Here is a 24760-nt window from a genome sequence, read left to right as displayed (position 1 = left end):
TGTACTTGTATGGAAATATTTCTGAGTTCTCAATTCTGTTTGATTGAACTGTCTATACCCCTGCCAATACCACACTGTCTTGATTTCTGTAGCTATGTAAAAAGTTAAAAAATTGGGTAGAATAATTCCTCCCACTTTATTCTTCTATTTCAGACTTGTTTTGTTGAGCTGTATTAGAGAAAAAACTTTTCGTGACACCTGTTAAAAAAATAGTAAGACAAACTTTATTTAGAGGGATTATTGCAATAGATATAGAGATTACTGCAATAGGGTCTTGCAGTAATCTCTAGTTTCCATATATTCAGGTTTCCCTCTGAATAGAAATTTTATAGCCACAGAGCAGGGTGGAGGGGTGGTAGTGTATGGAAAATTACTAATAGGAGGGAATCTGGCTAAACTGACCTCACAGAATTCTTGCTGAAGCCATGCCAGAGTGATCAGGTATCACCTGGGGATGGTAGATAATAAGAAAACCAATTAGATATCAATAGTGATCAGTTATCACCTGGGGATGGTAGATATTAAGAAAACCAATTAGATATCAATGGTGATCAGATATGAAGATGGAGGATTCTGACTAAATTGCCTTGCTAGGATTCTTACTAATATTGGGCAATTCATAGACAACACAAAAGCCCAAAAGCCAGGGTTTAGTTGGCAAGAGAGTTCAAAGGAGCATGGCTAGAGTCTGGTTATGGAGAGAATTTTTGTCAGCTGGCTGGGTCTTCCAGAGCTATGTAGAACAAAAATGATGAGCACGGACATATTTTCCTTCTTCCCAAACTGAACGGGAAAGCATTCAGTCTCTTTCATCTTTTAGTTTGATGTTAGCTGTAGATATTTTTCTAACTTAAAAGTTAGAAATTTTACCTCTGTTCCTAATTCCTGGAAGTTTTTTTTTCATTATAAATGAGTGTTGAATTTTTTCATGTGCTTTTTCTGCATTGACATAATCATGTAATATGCTTATCTTTAGGTTGCTAATGTGGTGCGTTACACGAATTGATTTTTGAATACCAAAACAGCTTTTTATTCCTGGAATAAATATCACTTGTTCATGGTTTGAAATTATTTTTATATATTGTTGAATTATTTTTGCTATTATTTGGTTGAGAATTTTTTCCATCTATATTCATGAAGAATACTGATTTCTTTTCTTCTTCTGTCTTTAGCTCTGATATCAGAATAACACTGGCCTCATGAGTTGGAATATCTTTCTGTTGTCTTCTTTCTATCGTTTATTCTGGAAGAGACTGGATATAATTTGTGTTAACCTTTAAATGTTTGTTAGAATTCTCTGATCTAGCTATCCAAATCTCTAATCCTGAAGATTTCTTTTTCAGATATTTCAAATTATGACTTCAGTTCTAGGGCTATTCAACATAACTATTTCATGTTGTAAGAGAGAATTTGTGCTTTTTCAAGAATTAATGCAGTTCATCTATGTTGTGAAATTTATGTTTGTAGAGTTGTTTGTAGTATTCTCTTTATTCTTTTGATTTCATCATCGTCTACAGTGGTATCTCCTGTTTCATTCTGGATATTGATATTTTGTGTCTCCTCTACAGGCTTGTCAATTTTATTAACATTTATAGAACCAGCTTTTGTTTAATCGGTTTTTCTTTATTTTTCTTTTTACATTTTATTGAGTTATCTTCTTATCCTTATTATTTCCTTTCTTTCACTTGCATTCGGTTTATTTTGCTCTTCTTTTTTCAGTATGTGAGGGAGCTTGGTTATTGCTTTGAAATTTTTTTCTTTTCTAATGTAAGCCCTTAGTGGTATACATTTTTCTCTCACCACTGATTTAGCCACATCCCACAAATTTTGATATGTTGTGTTTCACTTTCATTCATTTCAATGTATTTTAAAAATTCATTCACTTTCACTTTCATTCATTTCAATGTATTTTAAAAATTTGAGACTTTCTCTTTGAACAATGGATTATTTAGCATGTGTTTTCACGTGTTTGGAGATTTTCCTTTTATCTTCCTGTTACTGATTTCTAGTTTAATTCTATTGTGTTCAGAGAACAAACTGTATGATTTCAGTTGTTTTAAATTTGCTGAGATTTGTTTTATGGCCCAGGTTACTTCATATCTTGCTAAGTGTCTCATCGACACGAATAAAATGTGTATTCGGCTGCGTTTGTGGTGTTATATAAATGCTGATTAGTTCCTGTTGGTTAACAGTGTTGTTGTGTCCACAGAAGCACTGGAGAAAGACTGTAACCTGAGGTGACAGGTTTTAATTGTGTCCTGGCTTAGTATGATGGGACACACTTCTGCTTGTTTCCTTTCCTTTGGACAACCCTCAGCCCCTCAGTCTCTACATCACCTCAACATGGCCGCCCACAGGTCAGAGTGTCTACATGGGCGCCGCCATACTGGCGCCCGGCCTAAGCCGCTGAAACGGGATCGTGTTTGGCAAAGCGCCATGTTGACTACTGGCAACTTTCGGCCACGAAGACTGCTGAGCATGCGCACACCCAAGCAGCGCTGTAAGAAGTACCTCTGGGCCTGGGAGGCATTGACAAAAAGGAAGTGGGTCCTGTTCTGTTTCTTGCGACTATAGTCACCGCCCGAGGCAAATGACCACTGTCCTAATAGGACGTGGGTGAGGGGCAGGTGAGTAGAGGGATGGCAGCATCTGTGAACTGAGCTAGAAGAATCTCTGATGTCTGTCGTGGGCCCTCCGGTCAGTGATGGGGACGATCAGTGGATGGAATAGTGGAAGTCGGAGCGATCTCTGATGGTGGATCTGAGGGAGGAGTGAGGGGGCACTGAGGGGTCACTGGTGGTGGATCTGCAGGCGGCGTGAGGAGGGACTGGGGGTCTCTGTCTGGTGGTGGATCTGAGGGCGGAGTGAGGGCGGACTGTGGGGTTGTGGGGGAGGATGACTGTGGGGACTAAGGAGGGATCTGAGGAGTGTGAATGATGCACATCTTAATTAGTTTCCTCTCTTTTATACGTACCGATCTGTTTATATTTTCGTTTCTGTTTCATTATCATGATATATTTTGCTAAAGATTTAAAACATATATTACATAGAATTGCATGTTTCCGTTTCCATTCTGTTCTCTTTCATATCCAGACTAGTAGCCCCTTTATCATTACGGTTATTATATTTATATATCATTCATTCTTTCTCTCTCTATTTAAAAAGAATCAGGCGTCTGAAAGGTTTATCTATTTTACTGGACATTTTGAAATGTCCAATAAAATACTCCCTACTCTTTTAATTTTTCTCTTTTTCTTTTTAGGTATTTTCTCTTTTTCCCACTTTTTGATGTAATTTGTTGTTCTTTCCCTTATTTTCTTAAGTTTTATGATGGATACATTTAGGGTTGTAAAGTTTCTTTAAGTACATCTTTATGTATGAAATGCATAAGTTCATCTTGATGTTTCCCTTTGATTCTTAGTTATTTAGGAGAGTTTCTTCATTCCCAAATTATTAAAGTGTGTTTTAGCTGTTTTTTATTTTACTGTATTGTCAGAAAATGCAGACTATCAAGTTTCAACTTTTAACAATTTATCAAGATTTTCCTTGAAGCAAAGTTACTCAATGAACTTTGTTCAACAGATATAAGAGAAAAATTATATTTTGTTGTATGGGCCAAAATTCTCTCTAATTAAATCTTGCTTGTTGGTATTTTTCAAATCTTTATCTTTCCTAATTTTGGTCTACTTGTTTCATATTCTGGAAGAGATACAATAAAAATCACTTTTAATAGTTCACTTTGCAGTTATATGTGCTTTTTTGCTAATTTTATTTGTGTATCTGAGGGATGGACATACATACACTTAATGGTTAGTGCATTTTTTATCCTTTTTCATATATTAAGTGATATTATTATAGGATCCCTTTTTTCGACCAAAAAGAAAAAACACTTTTTAACATCGAATTCCACTTTGATACTCACATTGCCACCCTTGTTTTTACTTTTATTGCATTTGGATGATGTGTCTTTGCCCAGAGCTTTATTTTATATCCATATTTGTCTCTGCGTCAGATTACCTATTTGTTTACAATAGATACTTTTATTTTTTTCAAATCCAATTTACAGTCTCTATTGATAGAATTTTACATCTCAGTTTAATGTAATAATGATTTATCTGATTTTATGCCTTCCATTTGATGTTTACTATTTAGCTCTTTTTATTTTCTGCTTTTTCTTTACATAATATTTTCATTGGATTGATGAAATTTCTGCTCATTGTTTCCATTCTGCATCCCATTTTTTCCGTTTTTTTCCTGAGATTATTAGGAATGTATTATCGTAGGGTATTATTTTCTCTTTAGTGGCCTCTTTATCACATTGTCACATTGTCCTTTTTTATAATTATATATCTTTTGCAAGAATTATTGCTAAACAATATTTTCCTATTCAAGATTTATTGTGTGATTCATTTTACATTTATTTGGACTACTTCTTTCAGTATTTCTCTCAAAGACAGAGATACTCTGCAAGTGTTTTTATTTCTGAAAATGTCTCTCTGGCCCTGACAGAGGAGTGGTCTTTTAGATGCTATTTCCAACATCATTTAGCTTTCAGTACTGCAGATGAAGAGTTTTCTTATTTCCTTCATTCTTCCTCTGTAAATAGTCTGGTTCTTCACAATTAGATTTAGAAGTGTTTTCTATTTATAAATTTATTCTATACATTCAAGAATTTCCCCTGATTTGTTCATTGATTGAGTTCCTGTTTGTGTATGTGGAGGAGTTTATAGCCTAGTTGTGTCAGTGGTGGGAGATGTGTTTGTGTGATAAGGCCCCAATGCAGGTACAGGTGTGCCTAGGATTGGGACTCTTGGGATGGCTGATGGAGATGCATGATGGGTAGTCATACAGGCATAGAGGCCAGTCATGGGGACGTGGGATTGATTGGTAAAGAGCGAGGACCATTAGGGTAGAGGAATTGAAGACTCTGTGATCACGTATTGTAGGATGAGGGATGCAGGGCTCATGGGCAGCAAGGCATGGAAATCAGTGAATCTGAGGTTTCAGTAATGGCTTCTGGGAGTAGAGTCTCTGGGCACCAGTTGACACTTACAGCAGATTGAAGAGTGGTAGTGAGGAGTCAGATACCACAGTTGATGATAACTTGAAGGGCCTGTGAAATCAGATAGTATAATAATGTAATAGAACAGTATATCCTTTGGATATTTTATAAAGTATTTAAGCAATCCACAATTATTGAGTGTCTAAATGTTTCTAATCTTTCTTTTTTATTAACCATGTTATGGTAAAACTTTTGTACTTAAATCTTTGTACAATATGGGATGGGATGATATTTTAATGTGGTAGTTCCAGAAATAAATTTTTGAGTAAGGTGCAAGGGCACTAAATGATGTATGTGTCCATGTGTGACATTGGCACAGTTCCTTCTCTCATGGGTACCTCTACCCATCTGTTTTCTCAGATCTCTGCCCCTTTGTCCGAAGAGCCAAAAATGACCAAGTCCCTGGTGAGTTCTTATTTGTTCATCTGTTTATTTGTTGCTTTCTTTTACTTTTAGTGGATTTTAGGAGACATCTAACCATTCCTATAGTAAGATGACAAGACTAAATAAATAAAAACCAAGATCAGATAAAATGAAGAAGAGACTGTCAACCCCAAGTCAAGTTTAGAATATATGGTCTTACACAGTCATGAACTTTGAACTGTTAAATTGTCTCTGATCTTCCTGAAAGACATGGCAATAATGGAAATTGGATACATGGTTTATATTAATAAAATTAACAAGTAATTTATTTCATCTGTGGTAAAGATTTCATGGTTCTTGATGTTTGAGAAATTTTTTGATAGATCTTCAGATGGTTAATGACAGAACAGTCTTCAACAGCAACCCTACTGAAAGTGCACTAACGGGCCAGGCGCGGTGGCTCACACCTGTAGTCCCAGCACTTTGGGAGGTTGAGGCAGGTGGATCACGTTGGATCATGTGAGGTCAGGAGTTCCAGACCAACCTGGCCAACAAGGTGAAACCGTGTCTCCACTAAAAATACAAAAATTAGCCAGGTGTGGTGGCGGGCACCTGTAATCCCAGCTACCCAGGAGGCTGAGGCAGGAGAATTGCTTTAACCCAGGAGGCGGAGGTTGCAGTAAGCCGAGATTGCGCCATTGCACTCCAGCCTGGGTGACAAGAGTGAAACTCTGTCTCAAAAAAAAAAAAAAAGAAAGAAAGAACGTGCACTAACAGTTTTTCTGTTGCTGTCTTATAGAACAGTGCTTCTGACACTTTACTTGCATTTGAATTCAGATTCTGATTTAGTAGCTATGGGATGGGATATGAGAATTTTTATTTCTCACAAATTTCCATAGAACATCAATGCTCCTTGTCCAAGGACCACCTTCTGAAACAACCTTGAGGTTTTATCATGAATGGGAGTTGAATTTTGTTAAATGCTATTTCTGTACCAATTGACATGATCATATGATTTTACTTCTTGAGTCTGTTGGTATGGTAGATTACATTGATTGATTTTTTTAATATTGAACCAGCACTGCATCCATGGAATAAACTCCACTTGGTTGTGGTATATACTTTTTAAATTATTTGCATTTGCTAATATTTTGTTAAGGGTTTTTGTATCATATTTGTGAAGGATATCGCTTTTTTTTTCTTTCTGTCTCTCTTTTTTTTCTTTTGGTACTATTTCTGGTTTAGGTATCACGATAACCCTGGCCTCATAAAATAAGTTGGAATGTGTTCCTTTATATTGATTATTCTGCCAGAGATTGTGTATAGTTTGTGTTTTCTTTTTCTGTACTGTGTCCAGTTTTTGTGTCAGGGAAATCATAGCCTCACACAATAAACTGGGAAGTATTCCCTTCTCTTCTGTTTTCTGGAAAAAACTGTGTAGAATTGATGTTAATTATGTTAGTTCTTCAAATATTTGGTAGAATTCTCCAGAGAAACTGTCTGGGCCTAGAGATTTCTTTTTTGGAAGTTTTAAGATTACAAACTCAGTTTCTTTAAGAGATACAGGCTATTCACATTGTCTATTTCATATCGAGAGGGTTTGTGTGTTTTCAGGAACGGGCCCCTTCCATCTAAGTGGTCAAACTTATGTGTGCAGAGTTGTTAGTAGTTGTCTTAGTCAGCTCAGGCTGCCATAACAAAGTACCATAGACTGGGTGGACTAAACAACAAAAATTTATTTTCTCACAGTTCTGGGAGGCTGGAACTGAGAGATCAGGGTGCAAGCATGGTCAGGTTCTGATGAGGGTTCTCTTCCTGGCTTGTAGACGAAAACCAGATTCTCACTATGTGCTCGCAGGCCATTCCCTAGTGACTGCCTGCCTGCCTATGGAGAGAGATCTCTCTCTGTAAGGCCATCTGTCTTATCAGATTAGGACCCCTACCTTGTTTAACCGTAATTACCTCTTAAAAGCCCTATCTCCAAATACAGTTACATTAGGGGTTACAGCCTAAACATAGGAATTTTTGGAGGACTCAGAATGTCTTGATTTCCACTTTCTCCTGAAGGATGTTTTTGCCTGATCCAAAATTCTAAGTTGATGGTTCTTTTTTTTTTTTTTTTTTAGCACTTGAAAAATGTGCTACTTTCTTCTGGCCTCCAAAGTTTCTGATGAGATATTAGTTAAAACTGCATGTTAATTTTCTATTGCTGCTGAAATAAATTATCAAAAATTTAGTTGCTTAAAAATAACACTTTTTTGGGCTGGGCGCGGTGGCTCACGCCTGTAATCCCAGCACTTTGGGAGGCCCAGGCGGGTGGATCACGAGGTCAGGAGATCGAGACCAGCCTGGCTAAAACGGTGAAACCCCGTCTCTACTAAAAATACAAAAAATTAGCCGGGCGTGGTGGCGGGTGGCTGTAGTCCCAGCTACTCGGGAGGCTGAGGCAGGAGAATGGCGTGAACCCGGCAGGCGGAGCTTGCAGTGAGCCGAGATTGCGCCACCGCACTCCAGCCTGGGCGACAGAGCGAGACTCCATCTCAAAAAAAAAAAACAAAACACTTTTTTTTTTTACAGTTCTGTATTTTAGAAGGCCAACATGGGTCTCACTGAACTAAAATCAAGGTGTCAAGAGGGCAGTATTCCTTTCTACAGGCTGTAAGACAGAATCTGTTTCTATTTTCTATGACTTTTCTAGCTTCTAGTGGGTGCCCACATTTCACAGTTTGTGGCCCTTTCCTCCAACTTCAGAGCCACCAACATTGTATCTCTCTGACCACTCTTTTGTAGTCGCATCTTTCTCTGACTCTCTTTTATTGTCTCTGCTTTAACTTTTTTTTTTTTTTGGAAGCAGAGATTTGCTCTTGTTGCCCAGGCTGGAGTGCAATGGTGCGATTTCGGCTCACCGCAACCTCCGCCTTACCAGTTCCAGCGATTCTCCTGCCTCACCTTTCCGAGTAGCTGGTATCACAGGCATGCGCCACCACGCCCTGCTAATTTTGTATGTTTTAGTAGAGACAGTGTTTCTCCATGTTGGTCAGGCTGATCTCAAACTCCCAACCTCAGGTGATCCGCCTGCCTTGGCCCTCCCAAAGTGTTGGGATTACAGGCATGAGCCACCGCGCCTGGCCCTCCTGCTTTAACTTTTAAGCAAATTTGTGATTATATTCAGCCCACCCAGATAATCCAAGATAATTACTCTTCCTATTTTAAGGACAGCCGATTTAGTCACCTAGATTTGATCTGAAACCTGAATTCCCTTTTGCCATGCAACCTAACATATTCACAATTTCTGGGAATTAGGATGTGAACATCTTTGGGGAGCCATGGTTCTTAGTATCTCACATTGTCATTCAAATTGTTTTTCTCCTATGGGTAATGTGTAGTTTCTCTCCGAATGCTTTCAGCCTTCTTTTTTTGTCTGTAGTTTTCAGAAGTTTGACTATAATTCTTTCTTAGTGTGAATTTCTTTGGTTTTTATCCTTTTTGGGATTTGCTCAGCTTCTATCTGTAAGTGTATATCTTTTGGGAAGTTTCAGAAATTTTCATTCATTATTTCTTCAAATACTTGTTCAGCCCCCATTCCTTTCTCTTTCTTTTTCTGGAACTCCAAGGACACAAATGTTAGATTTTTTGCTACTGTCCCACATGTCTCTGAGGTTCTGTTCCTTTTTTTCTCAGTCTGTTTTCTCTCCATTCTTTAGATTAGATCATTTCTATTTTATTTTCAGGTACTCAGAATATTTCTTCTGTTGTCTGCATTCTTTTGAGCCCATCTATTGAGTTCTTAATATTGGTTATTTTTTAATTCTAAAATTTTCATTTGTTTTTTTCATCTCTTCTCTATTTCTTTGTTGAAATTTTTTTGTTTCAAGTGTGTTCATATGCTTGTTAAAACATTTTTATGAGGACTACTTTAAAATCTTTATGAAATAATTCTGATACATGCATCACTTCAGTTTTAGTATCAGTTGATTGGTCGTTTCCTTATTCAAGTTGAGATTTTCCTGGTTCTTGGTTTTACAAATGATTTTGTAATGTATTGTGGAAACCTTAGACATTATGAGACTCTAGATCTTATTTTAGTCCTCTTTTTTAGCAGGCGTCCCCTGGGCCAGTGTGGGAACTGGGGGGCCTTGCTGTACTACTGCCAGGTGGATGTGAATTTGCATGGTCCCTACTTGAACTCTGTTGACAGTCTGTGGGGAGAGAGACACCTCATTACTGCTAGTTGGGGTTGGCAGTTCAGGCTCCCCAGTAGACCTCTGGTGACATCACCTTGTCTAAAGGAGAGGGTACCTTGTTTCTGCTCTTCATGCTGTCTTCTCTGATATTGTTAGGTTGGATAGGGCCTCATTACCTCTCAGAGTGGTGAAGGTCTTGGATTTTCATTTTGCATCCTCTTACACCATACCTGTCGTAATGGGAAGAGTGTCGCATTACTGCTAGGTAGGAATGGAAGTCCAGCCCTGAGGTGGCTCCCACTGGCATGGCAGGAAAGCTACCCATTACCACTGTGCAGAGACGAAAGTCTCAGCTCCCCAGTTGGCTTTTTCTCATACTACCCTATTGCAGTGAAGGGGCATCCCCAGACAGCCAGGCAAATACAGGAGTCTAGGCTACCCACTGAGTCTTTGCTGATGAGAGATGAATCAAGCCCACAGTTTTTTGTTGTTTTATAATCTGTGGTATTTGGTTGGAGTAGGTTTTGTCTAAAAGTTTTTCATTTTTCTCTGTTGCCCCTTTCCTGGTCTTTTAGCTAGAGAAAGCACTTTTTTCCAGGCCTTTTTGTATGCACTTGTTGATGTTTCTGGATTGTAGGTTTTTCGAACACCTGGTCAGAGCTATCTATATGAGGCCGAAAGACACAGAGAGCTCATTACTGTTTAGTTCCCTGGTTCCTGAGGCCCCTAGCCAGGGTGCCTATTTTTCTTTACCTTTCAGAGTCTCTGTATGTTGGTTTGATGGATAATGTCTATGGTTTGTAGATGAACTTAACAGGATGAGTAGAGACAAGTGCATCTACTGTATCTTTCCAGGAGTGGAATACAGTTTATTGAGTTTGAACAGAGGACTTCATATATTAAGCATAGTCTTTTATGTTTTGTTCAATTATAACTACCTCTTTGTCCTTTGCATTTGAACTTTTAAAAATAAGTATTTCGGCCTGGCGCGGTGGCTCACGCTTGTAATCCCAGCACTTTGGGAGGCCGAGGCGGGCGGATCACGAGGTCAAGAGATCGAGACCACGGTGAAACCCTGTCTCTACTAAAAATACAAAAAATTAGCCGGGCATGGTGGCAGGCGCCTGTAGTCCCAGCTACTCGGAGAGGCTGAGGCAGGAGAATGGCATGAACCCAGGAGGCGGAGGTTGCAGTGAGCCGAGATTGTGCCACTGCACTCCAGCCTGGGGGACAGAGCGAGACTCCGTCTCAAAAAAAAAAAAAAAAAAAAAAAATAAGTATTTCATTTTGAATGTCATGAAAATTTTACCTATATTTACTTAGTCAAATTGTTCTTTGTGGTTTCTTAGAATAAAACAGTTGTAATCTGCTCTCTTCTTCCTCAAATTTCAGCTTCTCAGAGGTAATCACTTTGAACGCAGTTTAGTATCTTTTGCTGTTTACTTTCATATGTCTAAATAACATGTTTGTATTGGTATTTCTAGGCTTTCAGTTTTAAGCAGTTATCTACAGACAACACAATGGAAAGAAGGAATTAGCTCTCTTTCAGACACTCAGGCCCTTGATACTCACGTACACATTTCTCATGTACCCTCCGTCTAATATGGGTATTTTATTTATTTATTTAGTAGAGATGGGGTTTCACCATGTTGCCCAGGCTGGTCTTTGAACTCCTGGGCTCAAGCGATCTGCCCACCTTAGCCTCCCAAAGTGCTGGAATTATAGGCGTGAGCCACCGTGCCCAGCCTAATATGGGTATATCATAATTTGGGGTAAATCAATAGGCTTCATTTTATTATGATGATTATTTTAACAATATTCACAAGTGAGCCATTTACTTTTTATGCAGTGCTTTTTGTTTTACCTGAAATTATAAGTGTCTGGCTTAATCATTTGTTTTGTTTTCCATACATACATGTACAATATATATTATACATATCAGTAATTCATCTCTAGTCTTCCCAGGTATATAAATACCTTCTCAATATATTAAAATATATTAAATAATAACAGTAATATAATATAAACATTAATATAGTGCTTACTATATACCAGGCACTATAAGCATTCTGTATTAACTGATTCAGTCACAACCCCTACGAGTTATTGCTATGGTTTGGATATTTATCCTCTCCAAATCTCATGCTGAAATTTGATCCCCCAAGCCAGGCACGGTGGCTTGTGTGTAATCCCAGCTATTCAGGAAGCCAAGGTAGGAGGATCAATTGAGGCCAGGAGTTTGAGATCAGCCTAGGTAATATGGCGAGACCCTGTCTCTTACAAAAATAAATAAATGAAAAGAAATTTTAAAAATAAAAGAGAAGTTTGATCCCAGTGTAGGAGGTAGGGCATAATGGGAAGTGTTTGGGTCATGGGGACAGATCCCTCATGAATAGATTAATGCCCTCTCTGGGGAGGTGGTGAGTTCTCAATCTTATGAGTTCCGTGAGAGTTGGTTGTTGAGAAGAGCTTGCTACCTCCCATTCTCTCTCTCCTTCTTCCTCTTTTGCCATATGATCTCTACACACACTGGCTTCTCCTCCCCTTCTGCCATGAATGGAAGCAGCTTGAAGGCCCTCCCCACATGCAGATGCTGATGCCATGCTTCTTGCACAGCCTGCAGAACCATGGGCCAAATAAACGTCTTTTCTTTATAAATTACCCAGGCTCAGGTATTCCTTTGTAGTAACAGTAAACGAAGACAGCTATCTATAATCATTATTCTCATTTTACAGAGGAGGAAAACTGTTACACAGAGAAGAAATTTGCCCAAGATTATATAGCTCCTGAATGATGAAGCCAGGAAAATAAGACCCAGGCCGTTGGCTCTAGATTACATGCTATTCATTTCAGCTTTTTAAAGAAACTCCTCTTGGAGTTGTCGACCTGCTCATAGTTACTCTATCTGATACTCAGCTACTGGCATGGGCTGCCCCTTCCACGTGATACTAGGAATTCTCCTCATGTTTCTCAAATGTTAGATCTCTTGAGTCTCAAGAAGCTGGATAAGACATAGAAATGGATTGTCCTGTAGAGACTCCAGAAGGAATGCAGCCAAGCAGGACCTATTTTGGTGACCTCCAGAACAGTGACAAATTTGTGTTGTTTTAAGGCCAAAGAATACAGGTGGCCTCTAGAAGCTAGAAAAATCAAGGAAATTGATATTCCCTTAGAACCTCCAGAAGGAATACAGCCCTATTGACACTCAGATACAAGCCCCAGTAAAATTATTTAGGCGTCTCTAAGACTACCCTCACTTATGACAGAAACTGCAAGCTCAGGCGTCTCCAAGACCACCCTCAGTTTCAATAATTCACGAGAAGGACTTACACAGCTCAGGAAAGCCATTATACTCATGCTTATAGTTCATTACAGGAAGAGGATGTGGATTAAAATCAGCCAGAGAAGATGTGCTCAGTGCAGTATCATGGAAAGTTTCAGGTTACTGAGTTTCTCATTAATATTGTATTTTTAATTTCAAGGACTCTTTTCTTCAGTTCTGAATGATCTTTCTAATATTCATGGGTGCAATATTTTCTTTTTTTAAAATTTTACTTTAAGTTCCAGGATACATGTGCATTACGTGCAGGTTTGTTACATAGGTATACGCATGCCATGGTGGTTTGCTGCACCTATCAACCCGTCATCTAGGTTTGTTTTTTTGTTGTTGCTGTTTTGTTTTGCTTTGTTTTTTGAGATGGAGTTTCGCTCTTGTTGCCCAGGCTGGAGTGCAATGGCGTGATCTCAGCTCACCACAAGCTCCGCCTCCCGGGTTCAAGGGATTCTCCTGCCTCAGCCTCCCGAGTAGCTGGGACTACAGGCGCCTGCCACCAGGCCTGGCTAATTTTGTTTAAATTTTTTTAGTAGAGACGGGGTTTCACCATGTTAGACAGGAAGGTCTCGATCTCCTGACCTTGTGATCCACCTGCCTCAGCCTCCCAAAGTGATGGGATTACAGGCTTGAGCCACCATGCCTGGCTGATTTTGTATTTCTAGTAGAGACAGGGTTTCTCCATGTTGGTCAGGCTGTTCTCGAACTCCCAACCTCAGGTGATCCACCCACCTTGGCCTCCCAAAGTGCTGGGATTACAGGTGTGAGCCACCACGCCTGGCCCCCATCATCTAGGTTTTAAGCCTGCATGCATTTGCTATTTGTCCTAATGCTCTCTCTCCCCTTATCCCCCCACCCCTCGATAGGCCCTGGTGTGGCTTGTTCCCTGCCCTGTGTCTGTGTGTTCTCATTGTTCAACTCCCACTTATGAGTGAGAACATGCAGTGTTCGGATTTCTGTTCCTGTGCTAGTTTGCTGAGAATGATGGTTTCCAGCTTCATCCATGTCACTGCAAAGGATGTGATCTGATTCCTTTTTATGGCTGCATAGTATTCCATGTTGTATATGTACATTTTCTTTATCCAGTATATCATTGATGGGCATTTGGGTTGGTTCTGTGTCTTCGCTATTGTAAATAGTGCTGCAATAAACATACGTGTGTGTGTGTGTCTTTCTAGTAGAATGATTTATATTCCTTTGGGTATATACCCAGTAATGGGGTGGCTGGGTCAACTGGTATTTCTGGTTCTAGATCCTTGAGGAATTGCCACACTGTCTTCCACAATGGTTGAACTAATTTACATTCCCACCAACAGTGTAAAAGTGTTCCTATTTCTCCACAGCCTCGGCAGCATCTATTGTTTCTTGACTTTTTAATAATAGCCATTCTGACTGGCATGAGATGGTATCTCATTGTGGTTTTGATTTATATTTCTCTAATGATCAGTGATGTTGAGCTTTTTTTATATGATTGTTGGCCACATAAATGTCTTCTTTTGAGAAGTGTCTGTTCATATCCTTCGCCCACTTTTTGATGGGGTTGTTTTTTTCTTGTAAATGTGTTTTTAAGTTCCCTGTAGAATCTGGATATTAGACCTTTGTCAGATGAGTATTTTGAATAGGTAATACATGCATATGATTTAAAAGTAAGAAAATAAGTACGTAGTGAAAAATCTCCCTCTTTCTTTTCCTATCAGCCCATGTCCTCAATCTGGATAACTAATTTTTTTAGTGTGTGTTCAAAGTGTCATCATATAGACAAAAACAAATAGGAAAAGTATTATGTTCTTTCCACAGAAGATGGTATACCATATGCGTTTCTGTACCATTATAATTTTATTTTCATTTATTTTTAAGCCTTTACTATGGAGAAATATAAAATGCATTATGAAATATGCTCTTGTGAACATTTCTTTCAGAAGTTATTTCTATCCAAAGGCAAGGTCTTGCTCTGTCACCCAAGCTGAGTGGAGTGCAATGCTGTGATCCCAGCTCACTACAGCCTCAACTTTCAGGGCTCAAGTGATCTTGCTACCTCTGCCTCCCAAGTAGCTGGGACTATAGACGCATGCCACCATGCCTGGCTAATTTTTTTTTTCTTTTTGAAGAGACGGCATCTTGCTATGTTGCGCAGGCTGGTCTTGAACTCCTGGTCTCAAGCAATCCTCCTGCCTTGGCCTCCTAAAGTGCTAGGATTACAGGCCTGAGCCACTACACCTGGCTCCTCTCCAACTTTAGTATATGATGTCATACAGCTTTGCAAAGTTGTTATGCCAATTTGTATTCCTACCAGTAGTGTGCAGATATGTTTACTACTTTGTATCTTTACCAGTACTTGGTGTTTTCAATCTTTACAATTTTAGCCATCTTGGGGAGTTTGCAGAGATATCTCATTTTGGATTTAGTTAGCATTTCCCTGGTTACTAATGTGATTGAACAGTTTTTCAGAATTTTATTGTCATGTACACTTCATTTGAGAATTGCTTGATTCATCCCCCCCCCCCTTTTTTTAACTGAGTTGTCTGTAGTTTGTATTGCTTTTTGTTGTTGTTGTTTTGATTTTTTATAGAGACAAGGTCTCACTATGTTGCCCAGGCTGGTCTCAAACTCGTGGACTCAAGCAATCCTCCTGCCTTGGCCTCCCAAAGTACTGGGATTACAGGCATGTGCCACTGCACCCAGCCTGTTTTTAAATTTATGTTCTTTATACATTTTGTGTACTATCACACTGTCATTCATGTATGGTCCCCTAATATAACGATGAATATACTCTTTCTCATTGTCTCTCCCTCTCTTTCTCTCTCTCTGTGTGTGTGTGTGTGTGTGTGTGTGATTTCTATCTGCATCACAAAAAGCTTATTTGTGTTGTTCAGATCTTCTGTATAATCCTTATTTTTTGACTGTTGCATATTTGTTTTATGTATGAGATCTCATCTCCTTTGTAACTGGCTTGTCAATTTTCTTGCAGAAATTTTCCTATATGTGCCAAATTTTTGTTGCTATATCTAGTGATTAATGAATGTAATCTTGTTAAAATCTCTCAGAGTAGGGAGGGGGAGTCGGGAAGTCTCCCATGCATGTGTAGATTTGTCAATTTCTCCATGTAATTTTGTCAGCTTTTGTTTTATGTATTTTAGATTGTCATTCAAAATATGAATTATATTTTCCTGGAGTACTGGTCTTTTTGCTATTACGTGGTACTGAATTTTTTGCTTAAAAGCTTAAGAGTCTGTAATTGCAACCCAGTTTCTGTCTATTTTATTAGAATTGTCTGGCAAAATGCATTTTAGTATAACAGAAATCTAAAAATTACGGGCTTAAACACATCAGAGTTTATCCTTTCAAGCAAAAGAAGTCTGAAAGTATTCATTCAGGGCCTGGTGTCTTCACAAATTCATACACCATTTTTTTTTGTTCTGTATGTCATTCTTATTTTGTGATTTTCTTTCTTTTTTTTTTTTTGAGACAGAGTCTTGTGCTGTCCCCCAGGCTGGAGTGCAGTGGCGCGATCTCGGCTCACTGCAAGCTCTGCCTCCCGGGTTCACGCCATTCTCCTGCCTCAGCCTCCCGAGTAGCTGGGACTACAGGCGCCCGCCAACACGCCCGGCTAATTTTTTTTTTTTTAATTTTTTTAATTTTTTATTATTATACTTTAGGTTTTAGGGTACATGTGCACAATATGCAGATTTGTTACATATGTATCCATGTGCCATGTTGTTTTGCTGCACCCATTAACTCGTCATTTAGCATTAGGTATATCTCCTAATGCTGTCCCTCCCCCCTCCCCCCACCCAACAACAGTCCCTGGAGGGTGATGTTCCCCTTCCTGTGTCCATGAGTTCTCATTGTTCAATTCCCACCTATGAGTGAGAACATGCAGTGTTTGGTTTTTTGTCCTTGTGATAGTTTACCGAGAATGATATTTTCCAGTTTCATTCATGTCCCTACAAAGGACGTGAACTCATCATTTTTTATGGCTGTATAGTATTCCATGATGTATATGTGCCACATTTTCTTAATCCAGTCTATCGTTGTTGGACATTTGGGTTGGTTCCAACTCTTTGCTATTGTGAATAGTGCCGCAATAAACATACGTGTGCATGTGTCTTTATAGCAGCATGATTTATAGTCCTTTGGGTATATACCCAGTAATGGGATGGCCGGGTCAAATGGTATTTCTAGTTCTAGATCCCTGAGGAATCGCCACACTGACTTCCACAATGGTTGAACTAGTTTACACTCCCACCAACAGTGTAAAAGTGTTCCTATTTCTCCACATCCTCTCCAGCATCTGTTGTTTCCTGACTTTTTAATGATGGCCATTCTAACTGGTGTGAGATGGTATCTCACTGTGGTTTTGATTTGCATTTCTCTGATGGCCAGTGATGATGAGCATTTTTTCATGTGTTTTTTGGCTGCATAAATGTCTTCTTTTGAGAAGTGTCTGTTCATGTCCTTCGCCCACTTTTTGATGGGGTTGTTTGTTTTTTTCTTGTAAATTTGTTTGAGTTCATTGTAGATTCTGGATATTAGCCCTTTGTCAGATGAGTGGGTTGCAAAAATTTTCTCCTATTCTGTAGGTTGCCTGTTCACTCTGTTGGTAGTTTCTTTTGCTGTGCAGAAGCTCTTTAGTTTAATTAGATCCCATTTGTCAATTTTGGCTTTTGTTGCCATTGCTTTTGGTGTTTTAGACATGAAGTCCTTGCCCACGCCTATATCCAGGAATTGAACTCAGCTCTGCACAAAGTGGACCTAATAGACATCTACAGAACTCTCCACCCCAAATCAACAGAATATACATTTTTTTCAGCACCACACCACACCTATTCCAAAATTGACCACATAGTTGGAAGTAAAGCTCTCCTCAGCAAATGTAAAAGAACAGAAATTATAACTGTCTCTCAGACCACAGTGCAATCAAACTAGAACTCAGGATTAAGAAACTCACTCAAAACCGCTCAACTACATGGAAACTGAACAACCTGCTCCTGAATGACTATTGGGTACATAATGAAATGAAGGCAGAAATAAAGATGTTCTTTGAAACCAGCGAGAACAAAGACACAACATACCAGAATCTGTGGGACACATTCAAAGCAGTGTAGAGGGAAATTTATAGCACTAAATGCCCACAAGAGAAAGCAGGAAAGATCCAAAATTGACACCCTAACATCACAATTAAAAGAACTAGAAAAGCAAGAGCAAACACATTCAAAAGCTAGCAGAAGGCAAGAAATAGCTAAAATCAGAGCAGAACTGAAGGAAATAGAGACACAAAAAACCCTTCAAAAAATTAATGAATCCAGGAGCTGGATTTTTGAAAAGATCAACAAAATTGATAGACCGCTAGCAAGACTAATAAAGAAGAAAAGAGAGAAGAATCAAATAGATGCAATAAAAAATGAAAAAGGGGATATCACCACCGATCCCACAGAAATACAATCTACCATCAGAGAATACTACAAACACCTCTATGCAAATAAACTACAAAATCTAGAAGAAATGGATAAATTCCTTGACGCCCGGCTAATTTTTTGTATTTTTAGTAGAGACCGGGTTTCACTGTGTTAGCCAGGATGGGCTCGATCTTCTGACCTCGTGATCTGCCCACCTCGGCCTCCCAAAGTACTGGGATTACAGGCTTGAGCCATCGCGCCCGGCCTTATTTTGTGATTTTCAACCTCACGTCACTTGATGGTTCCCGAGATTTGCATTAACTGAGTCAGCGTTCCAGGCCAGCAGCATGAGGATGTTGGGGAGGAAAGGGGCACTCACACCTCCTTTAAAAAATGCCATCTCAGAAGTATCACCTGTATCTGTGTGGCCAAAGTATAGTTTCCTGGTTACATTTAAGGTGGGCTGGGAAAAGGGAGTCTTACTCAGAGTATCCACCTAAGAATTCATGTTCTGTTATTAGGGAAGAAAGGATGAGTGAATGTTGGAAGACAACTAGCTATCACTGTCACATCTCCTAAATACAAAAGCCAAAATTTATCTGCCTTTTGCTTTTCTCATCCATCTTGGCATTCAACCCCATCAACTAATCCCCACATACATTCTAAGACATTACTCTCTCCTGCCTCTGTCTGATTTCTCAGTTTTTATTGCTGACACCTCTTCTTCCATGCTTGTAATTTTTTCAGATTCTTTCCTTTACATTCTCCTTTATCAGGTGTCCTCTCAAGCAGTCTCATTTACTCAGATGATTTTAGTTATTAATTATCTACTGGTGACTCCCAAATCTTTATCTCCACTCTAGGCCTCTGCCTAACATCCTATAATATGCCTGCCTACATGTTTAACCCCTGTAATCTCAATGTGTGCAAAACATAAGTGATTTTATCTGGTTCCTTTTCTCCAACCTTTTCCCATTCATCAATCTCTACTTCAGTATATGACACTATAATCTCAGAGTATACAAAATGAATAATTGAGAATTTCACTTTAGTTCCTCCTTTTTCTTACTCCATCTATCAATTCTAATTACCTACTATCTACACCAATTTCTTTTTCTATATTCCTGTTAAATAATATTTTCCCCCCAACTTAGGTGTTTTAATTCTTTCACATGAAATATTGCCTGGACTTCCACTCTTGCTCATTCAGATGTATTCTCCCTGCTGTTTCTTGACAGTCTTTTTTTATTTTTTATTTTAAGTTCTAGGGTACATGTGCAGGATGTGCAGGTTTGTTACATAGGTAAATGTGTGTCATGATAGTTTGCTGCACCTATCAACCCATCACCTAGGTATTAAGCCCAGCATGCATTAGCTTTTTTCCCTAACGCTCTCCCACCCCCCACCCTTCCCCGACAGGCCCCAGTGAGTGTTGTTCCCCTCCCTATGTCCATATGTTCACATTGTTCAGCTCCCACTTGTAAGTGAGAACATGTAGTGTTTGGTTTTCTGTTCCTGCATTAGTTTGCTGAGGATAATAGCTTCCAGGTCCCTGCTTGTCCCTGCAAAGGATATGATCTCATTCCTTTTTATGGCTGCATAGTATTCCATGATGTATATGTGCACATTTTCTTTATCCAGTCTATCACTGATGGGCATTTGGGTTGATTCCATGTCTTTGCTATTGTGAATAGTGCTGCAATGAACATATGCATGCATGTATCTTTATAATAGAATGATTTATATTCCTTTGAGTATATAACCAGTAATGGGATTGCTGGGTCAAATGGTATTTCCGCTTCTAAATCTTTGAGGAATCACCACACTCTCTTCCACAATGGTTGAACTAATTTACATTCCCACTAACAGTATAAAAGCGTTCCTATTTCTCCACAACCTTGCCAGCATCTTCTTGGCAGTTGTAAACACAAATCTAATCATCTTTTCTCTATATATAAATTACTTTAATGGCAGTCCATTATCCATTGGAGGAAAAATAGATAGTTGCATGACCTCATGCCAGCATACTTCTACTGAAATTTCCTCATAAACACCTTTCCTTCACTGCATACAGACCTGTCATTATGCAGACTAATTTGTAGTTCCCTGAATTTATCATGTATTTTCCTGTCTTTATACCTTTGCTCATGCTGCTCCCTTCTAAAAATCACTTTGCCCTACTCTGCTTGCATTAAACCTGTCATCCCCAAGATTAAGCTTAAGTTTCATCAACTCTACAGAACTTAGTCTTACACTCCATGTAGAATTTTCTTCTCTCTATTTGGGGTCATGCTATGCTTTGCACATCTCTTATGCCCTTTATAATATCTTAGAAAATTGTTGTAAGTTCACAACATAAAGTTCTGAACATCCTGCTTAGTAAATATATGGCAGGTAATTCCTAAGAATTACCTAAGTAATTATGCTTAATAAATGTATGGCAGTTAATTCCTTTTTTATTTTTTTTTCAGACTTCTTTCTCAACTACCAATGGCAGGCAATTCCTCAGAATTAAGTTTAAGGAATTTAAACAGAGCCTATTTTATTTTCACTGGATATTGAATTCAATATTGACAGTTCTTTCCCTTCAGCACTTGAAAAATATGGTCCCACTTCCTTTTGACATCTGTGGTTTTTAATGAGAAAGTCATTCTTGTTCAAATTGCCCTTTCCCTACAGGTAATGTGTCATTTCTGACTGTTTTCAGGTTCTATTCTTAAATTTGGATTTTATAAATCTTACAATGTGTCTAGACATGGATTTATTTGAGGTTTTCCTTTTGGAGATTTGGTCAGCTACTTGAATCTGTACATTTATGCCTTTTACCAAATTTGGGAGGTTTTCAGCTATTATTTCTTCAAATCTTTTCCCAGTCTCCCATCCTACTTTTTCATTCCTTCTAGGACTGCTGAAATGATTGTTGGCTGTTCTGTTATTGTCCCACTGGGTCCCTTAGGCTGAATATAGCCTGAGGGAATTGATGAAACAATCATTTCATCAATTATTTTTTCTATTGTTCAGATTGGATAATTTCTATTTATCTATCTTACAGGTAACTGAGGTAACTGATTCTTTTCTTTGGATCTCCATTCTGCTGTTGAGATCATCCAGTGAGGTTTTTAATTTCACTTATTTTATTTTTTGGTTCTAAAATTTTCATTTTGTTCTTCCTCATACCTTCTGTTTCTTTGCTGAGAATTTATATATTTCCACTTGATTCAACACTATTTACAGCTGCTTGTTGCAACACTTTTAGTTAGCTACTTTAAATCCTTGTCAAATAATTCCAACATCTGATTCATCTGAGTGTTGCTATCTGTTGATGCTCTTTTCTCATTTGATTTCAGATTTTCTTGGTTCTTAAGATGATGAATAATTTTGGCTTTATTCAGGACATTCTGAATATCATGTTATGAGATTCTGTTTTCTCGTTAAATCCTATATTTTAGCAGTTGTCAACACATTTAGGTTTAGAGTGCATGTCTTAGTCTATTTTTATGGGCTGTATTTCAAATTCAACTTAGTTTTGAAAGTCTTTGCAGTTCTATTTTGGTCTCCCTCATTTTTTGCTACCCAGAAGCCAATTTGAAACCTGGACAGTATCCCACACCCTAGTTCAGCCCTGAAAGCTTTTTCAATGTTGATTCTGATTCATTTTATACATGGGCTGCTCGTAGGTGTGCCCAGGCCATCATACACATATTTAAAGAACCCCTTTGTATAACTTTCTCTATAAGCCATCCTCCACTCTCTATAAAAAGGAGAAGGTAGCTACTTCTTTGCTGTCATTCACTTAATTTGGGGTAGGGTTAGCCAATACAGTCTATATAATGCCTGCTGGAGAGGCAAGAGGGGTGCTACCGCTCTTTGAGCTAATGCAGTTGGGATGGTTGAGAGAGCTCCACCCCACCATCTTTGGAGTCACATTGTGAAGAAGGCAAAGGATGCATCTTTTGTAGTTTTCACCTCAAGTATACTGTTGTGCAGTAAAGGATTAACTTTGCCCAAAGAGAGGTTTGGCTTTTGCACTCAGCTCCTGGGAGGTAACCTCTAAATCTTTGGAATGTCCTGCAGGCCTTGCTTGGGCCATGCAAGATAGTATATAATGACAGTGTAATTTATGGTGGGAGCTTTGGGCCACACTGAATATTCTATGCCAACATGTGGTTTATAGTGGGGTAACTTTGGCCATGCAATGTCAGCTCTGGAGGGGCTGGAGACTAAGATCAGCCACAGTGGGAGTCATTCATGTCCACATGATCAAGTCTCAGTAAAAACTCTGGACATCAAGGCTCAAGTGAACTTCCCCAGTTGGCAATACTCCATGCGTATTATCATCACACATCATTGCTGGGAGAACTAAGTGCTGTCCATATGACTCCACGGGGAGAAAACCACTGGAAGCTCACACCGGGAACTCTTCTTGACCCTGCGCTAAGCACATCTTCCCTCGGCTGATTTTGATCTGCATCCTTGCATTGTAAAGCCACTATATAATACCATAGCCACAAGTATCATGGCTTTTCTAATTTCTGTGAGTTCTTCCGCGAATTACGGAACCTGAGGGTGGTCTTGGGGACCCCTGACTTGGAATTGGTGTCAGAAGTACAGGTGATCCTGAGAAATCCCTCTGCTTGCAATAGGTGTCAGAAGTGAGGGTGTTCTTGGGTACTTCTGAACTTTGTAGGTATGTGTAGTCAAAAGGTCCCATCCTGCAGTGCTGCCCGATTTCAAATTATTTGGCTGGAAAATGTATGCTTTGGGGAGGCCTTTTTTGTCTGTGCTCATTGGTTCTTCCAGGTTGTAAGCTCCTCTAGTGCTCATTTTGCAATATGTAGGAGCTCCCTCACTCCCTCTAAGTTCCCTCTAGGGAGCTCACTACTGTGTTGTTTTTTAAGTCCTTAGGTTCTACTTTCTTTTGTCCACCAGTGAGTCTTCTGATAGATGCTTTATGTATTTTTCTAGATTTTTAGGTAATTAGCAGGAGGAATTGGGTGGAATGCACTCTTTTTTTGTTTTGTTTTGTTTTTTAGAACCAGAAGTCTCAGGCCAGGCGAGGTGGCTCACGCCTGTAATCTCAGAACTTTGGGAGGCTGAGGTGGGCGGATCACGAGGTCAGGAGATCGAGACCATCCTGGCTAACACAGTGAAACCCTGTCTCTACTAAAAATACAAAAAATTAGCTGGGCGCAGTGACGGACGCCTGTAGTCCCAGCTACTTGGGAGGCTGAGGCAGGAGAATGGTGTGAACCCGGGAGGCAGAGCTTGCAGTGAGCCGAGATCGCGCCACTGCACTCCAGCCTGGGCGACAAAGCGAGACTCTGTCTCAAAAAAAAAAAAAAAAAAAAATAGAACCAGAAGTCCAATCCTTGCTTTTAACTTGAATGTTTAATGCATTTACACTTAATGTAATTACTAATATACATGAATTTATATATACCACCTTACTATTAGTTTTTATTTTATTTTATTTTATTTTTGAGATGCAGTTTTGCTCTGTCACCCAGGCTGGAGTGCAGTGGTGCAGTCTTGGCTCACTGCAACTTCCACCTCCCAGGTTCACGCCATTCTCCTGCCTCAGCCTCCTGAGTAGCTGGGACTACAGGTGCCCGCTACCACACCCCGCTAATTTTTTTGTATTTTTAGTAAAGATGGGGTTTCACTGTGTTAGCCAGGATGGTCTCGATCTCCTGACCTCATGATCCGCCTGCCTCAGCCTCCCAAAGTGCTGGGATTACAGGTGTGAGCCACCACGCCTGACCTGGTTTTTATTTGAACTACCTATTTTTTCATTCCTTTCTTGACTTTTTATATTACATAATTTTTTTACTCTTTAATTTTTTCCTTTGTTTACTTGTTATAATTCTTTTACTGTTTGTTACCCCAGATATTAAAACATCCATCTTGAACTTACTATTTTATCTCCTTAATAATGCTAGGATACTAAAACACTTTAATTCTATTTACTGCCTCCCATTTTTGCATTATTATTTCCATTAATTTAAATTTTGCATATATTTTAAACCTCCCAGAATAGTACTGTTACTGTTTTGCATAGTCAATACTTGCAGTTTTGTAAAGAGATATTTGAAGAGCTTCTTGAATCCTAAGGGTTGATGTCATTCATAGCCATTACTTCTTCAAATATTGCTTCTTCCCTGCACTCTCCTCTTTAACTTCTCAGACTCTGATAGGTTATACCTTTTTACTATGTCACACGTTCCTAATGCTCCTATGTTTTTTTCTTTAAAAGAAAAATCTCTGCTTCAGTTTGGATATTTTCTATTTACTTGTCTTCCATTTCAGAAATTCTGTATTTTGCTGTTAAACCTGTATAAGGACTTCTTAATTTTATATTTTAGATTTTTCAATTTTTGAACTTTCATCTGATTCTTTATTATAAAAACCAACTCTCTAAAGATAG

The 24760-nt window shown here is 38.9% G+C and overlaps 1 protein-coding gene and 1 long non-coding RNA gene across 6 annotated transcripts in view; one reads left to right on the top strand and one right to left on the bottom strand.

Moving 5' to 3' along the window:
• Window positions 1-2082: 2082 nt before the first annotated feature.
• Window positions 2083-24760, top strand: part of ZNF484 (zinc finger protein 484) — a 33073-nt gene continuing 10395 nt past the window's right edge. Inside the window, exons 1-2 of one of the 4 annotated variants that reach the window (XM_063636240.1) lie at window positions 2083-2627; window positions 5423-5467. In XM_063636240.1, coding sequence (XP_063492310.1) covers window positions 5453-5467 — 15 coding nt within the window. In that variant the 5' untranslated portion in view covers window positions 2083-2627; window positions 5423-5452. Of the gene's footprint in view, window positions 2698-5422; window positions 5468-24760 lie in introns of all 4 variants that reach the window. The other 3 variants (XM_063636239.1, XM_055271932.2, XM_063636242.1) reach the window with 3 other exon arrangements.
• LOC134736198 (uncharacterized) overlaps window positions 3884-24760 on the bottom strand; it is a 51671-nt gene continuing 30794 nt past the window's right edge. The window contains exons 3-4 of one of the 2 annotated variants that reach the window (XR_010120029.1): window positions 9725-9839; window positions 3884-5113 (exon numbers count right to left, since the gene is read on the bottom strand). This is a non-coding gene — a long non-coding RNA (uncharacterized lncRNA). The remainder of the gene's footprint in view (window positions 5114-9724; window positions 9840-24760) is intronic. The other variant, XR_010120028.1, reaches the window with a different exon arrangement.

The sequence above is a fragment of the Symphalangus syndactylus genome, chromosome 3 (assembly GCF_028878055.3).
Source record: "Symphalangus syndactylus isolate Jambi chromosome 3, NHGRI_mSymSyn1-v2.1_pri, whole genome shotgun sequence".
Taxonomy (NCBI): Eukaryota; Metazoa; Chordata; class Mammalia; order Primates; family Hylobatidae; genus Symphalangus; species Symphalangus syndactylus.
This window is presented reverse-complemented; position numbering and strand designations above follow the sequence as displayed.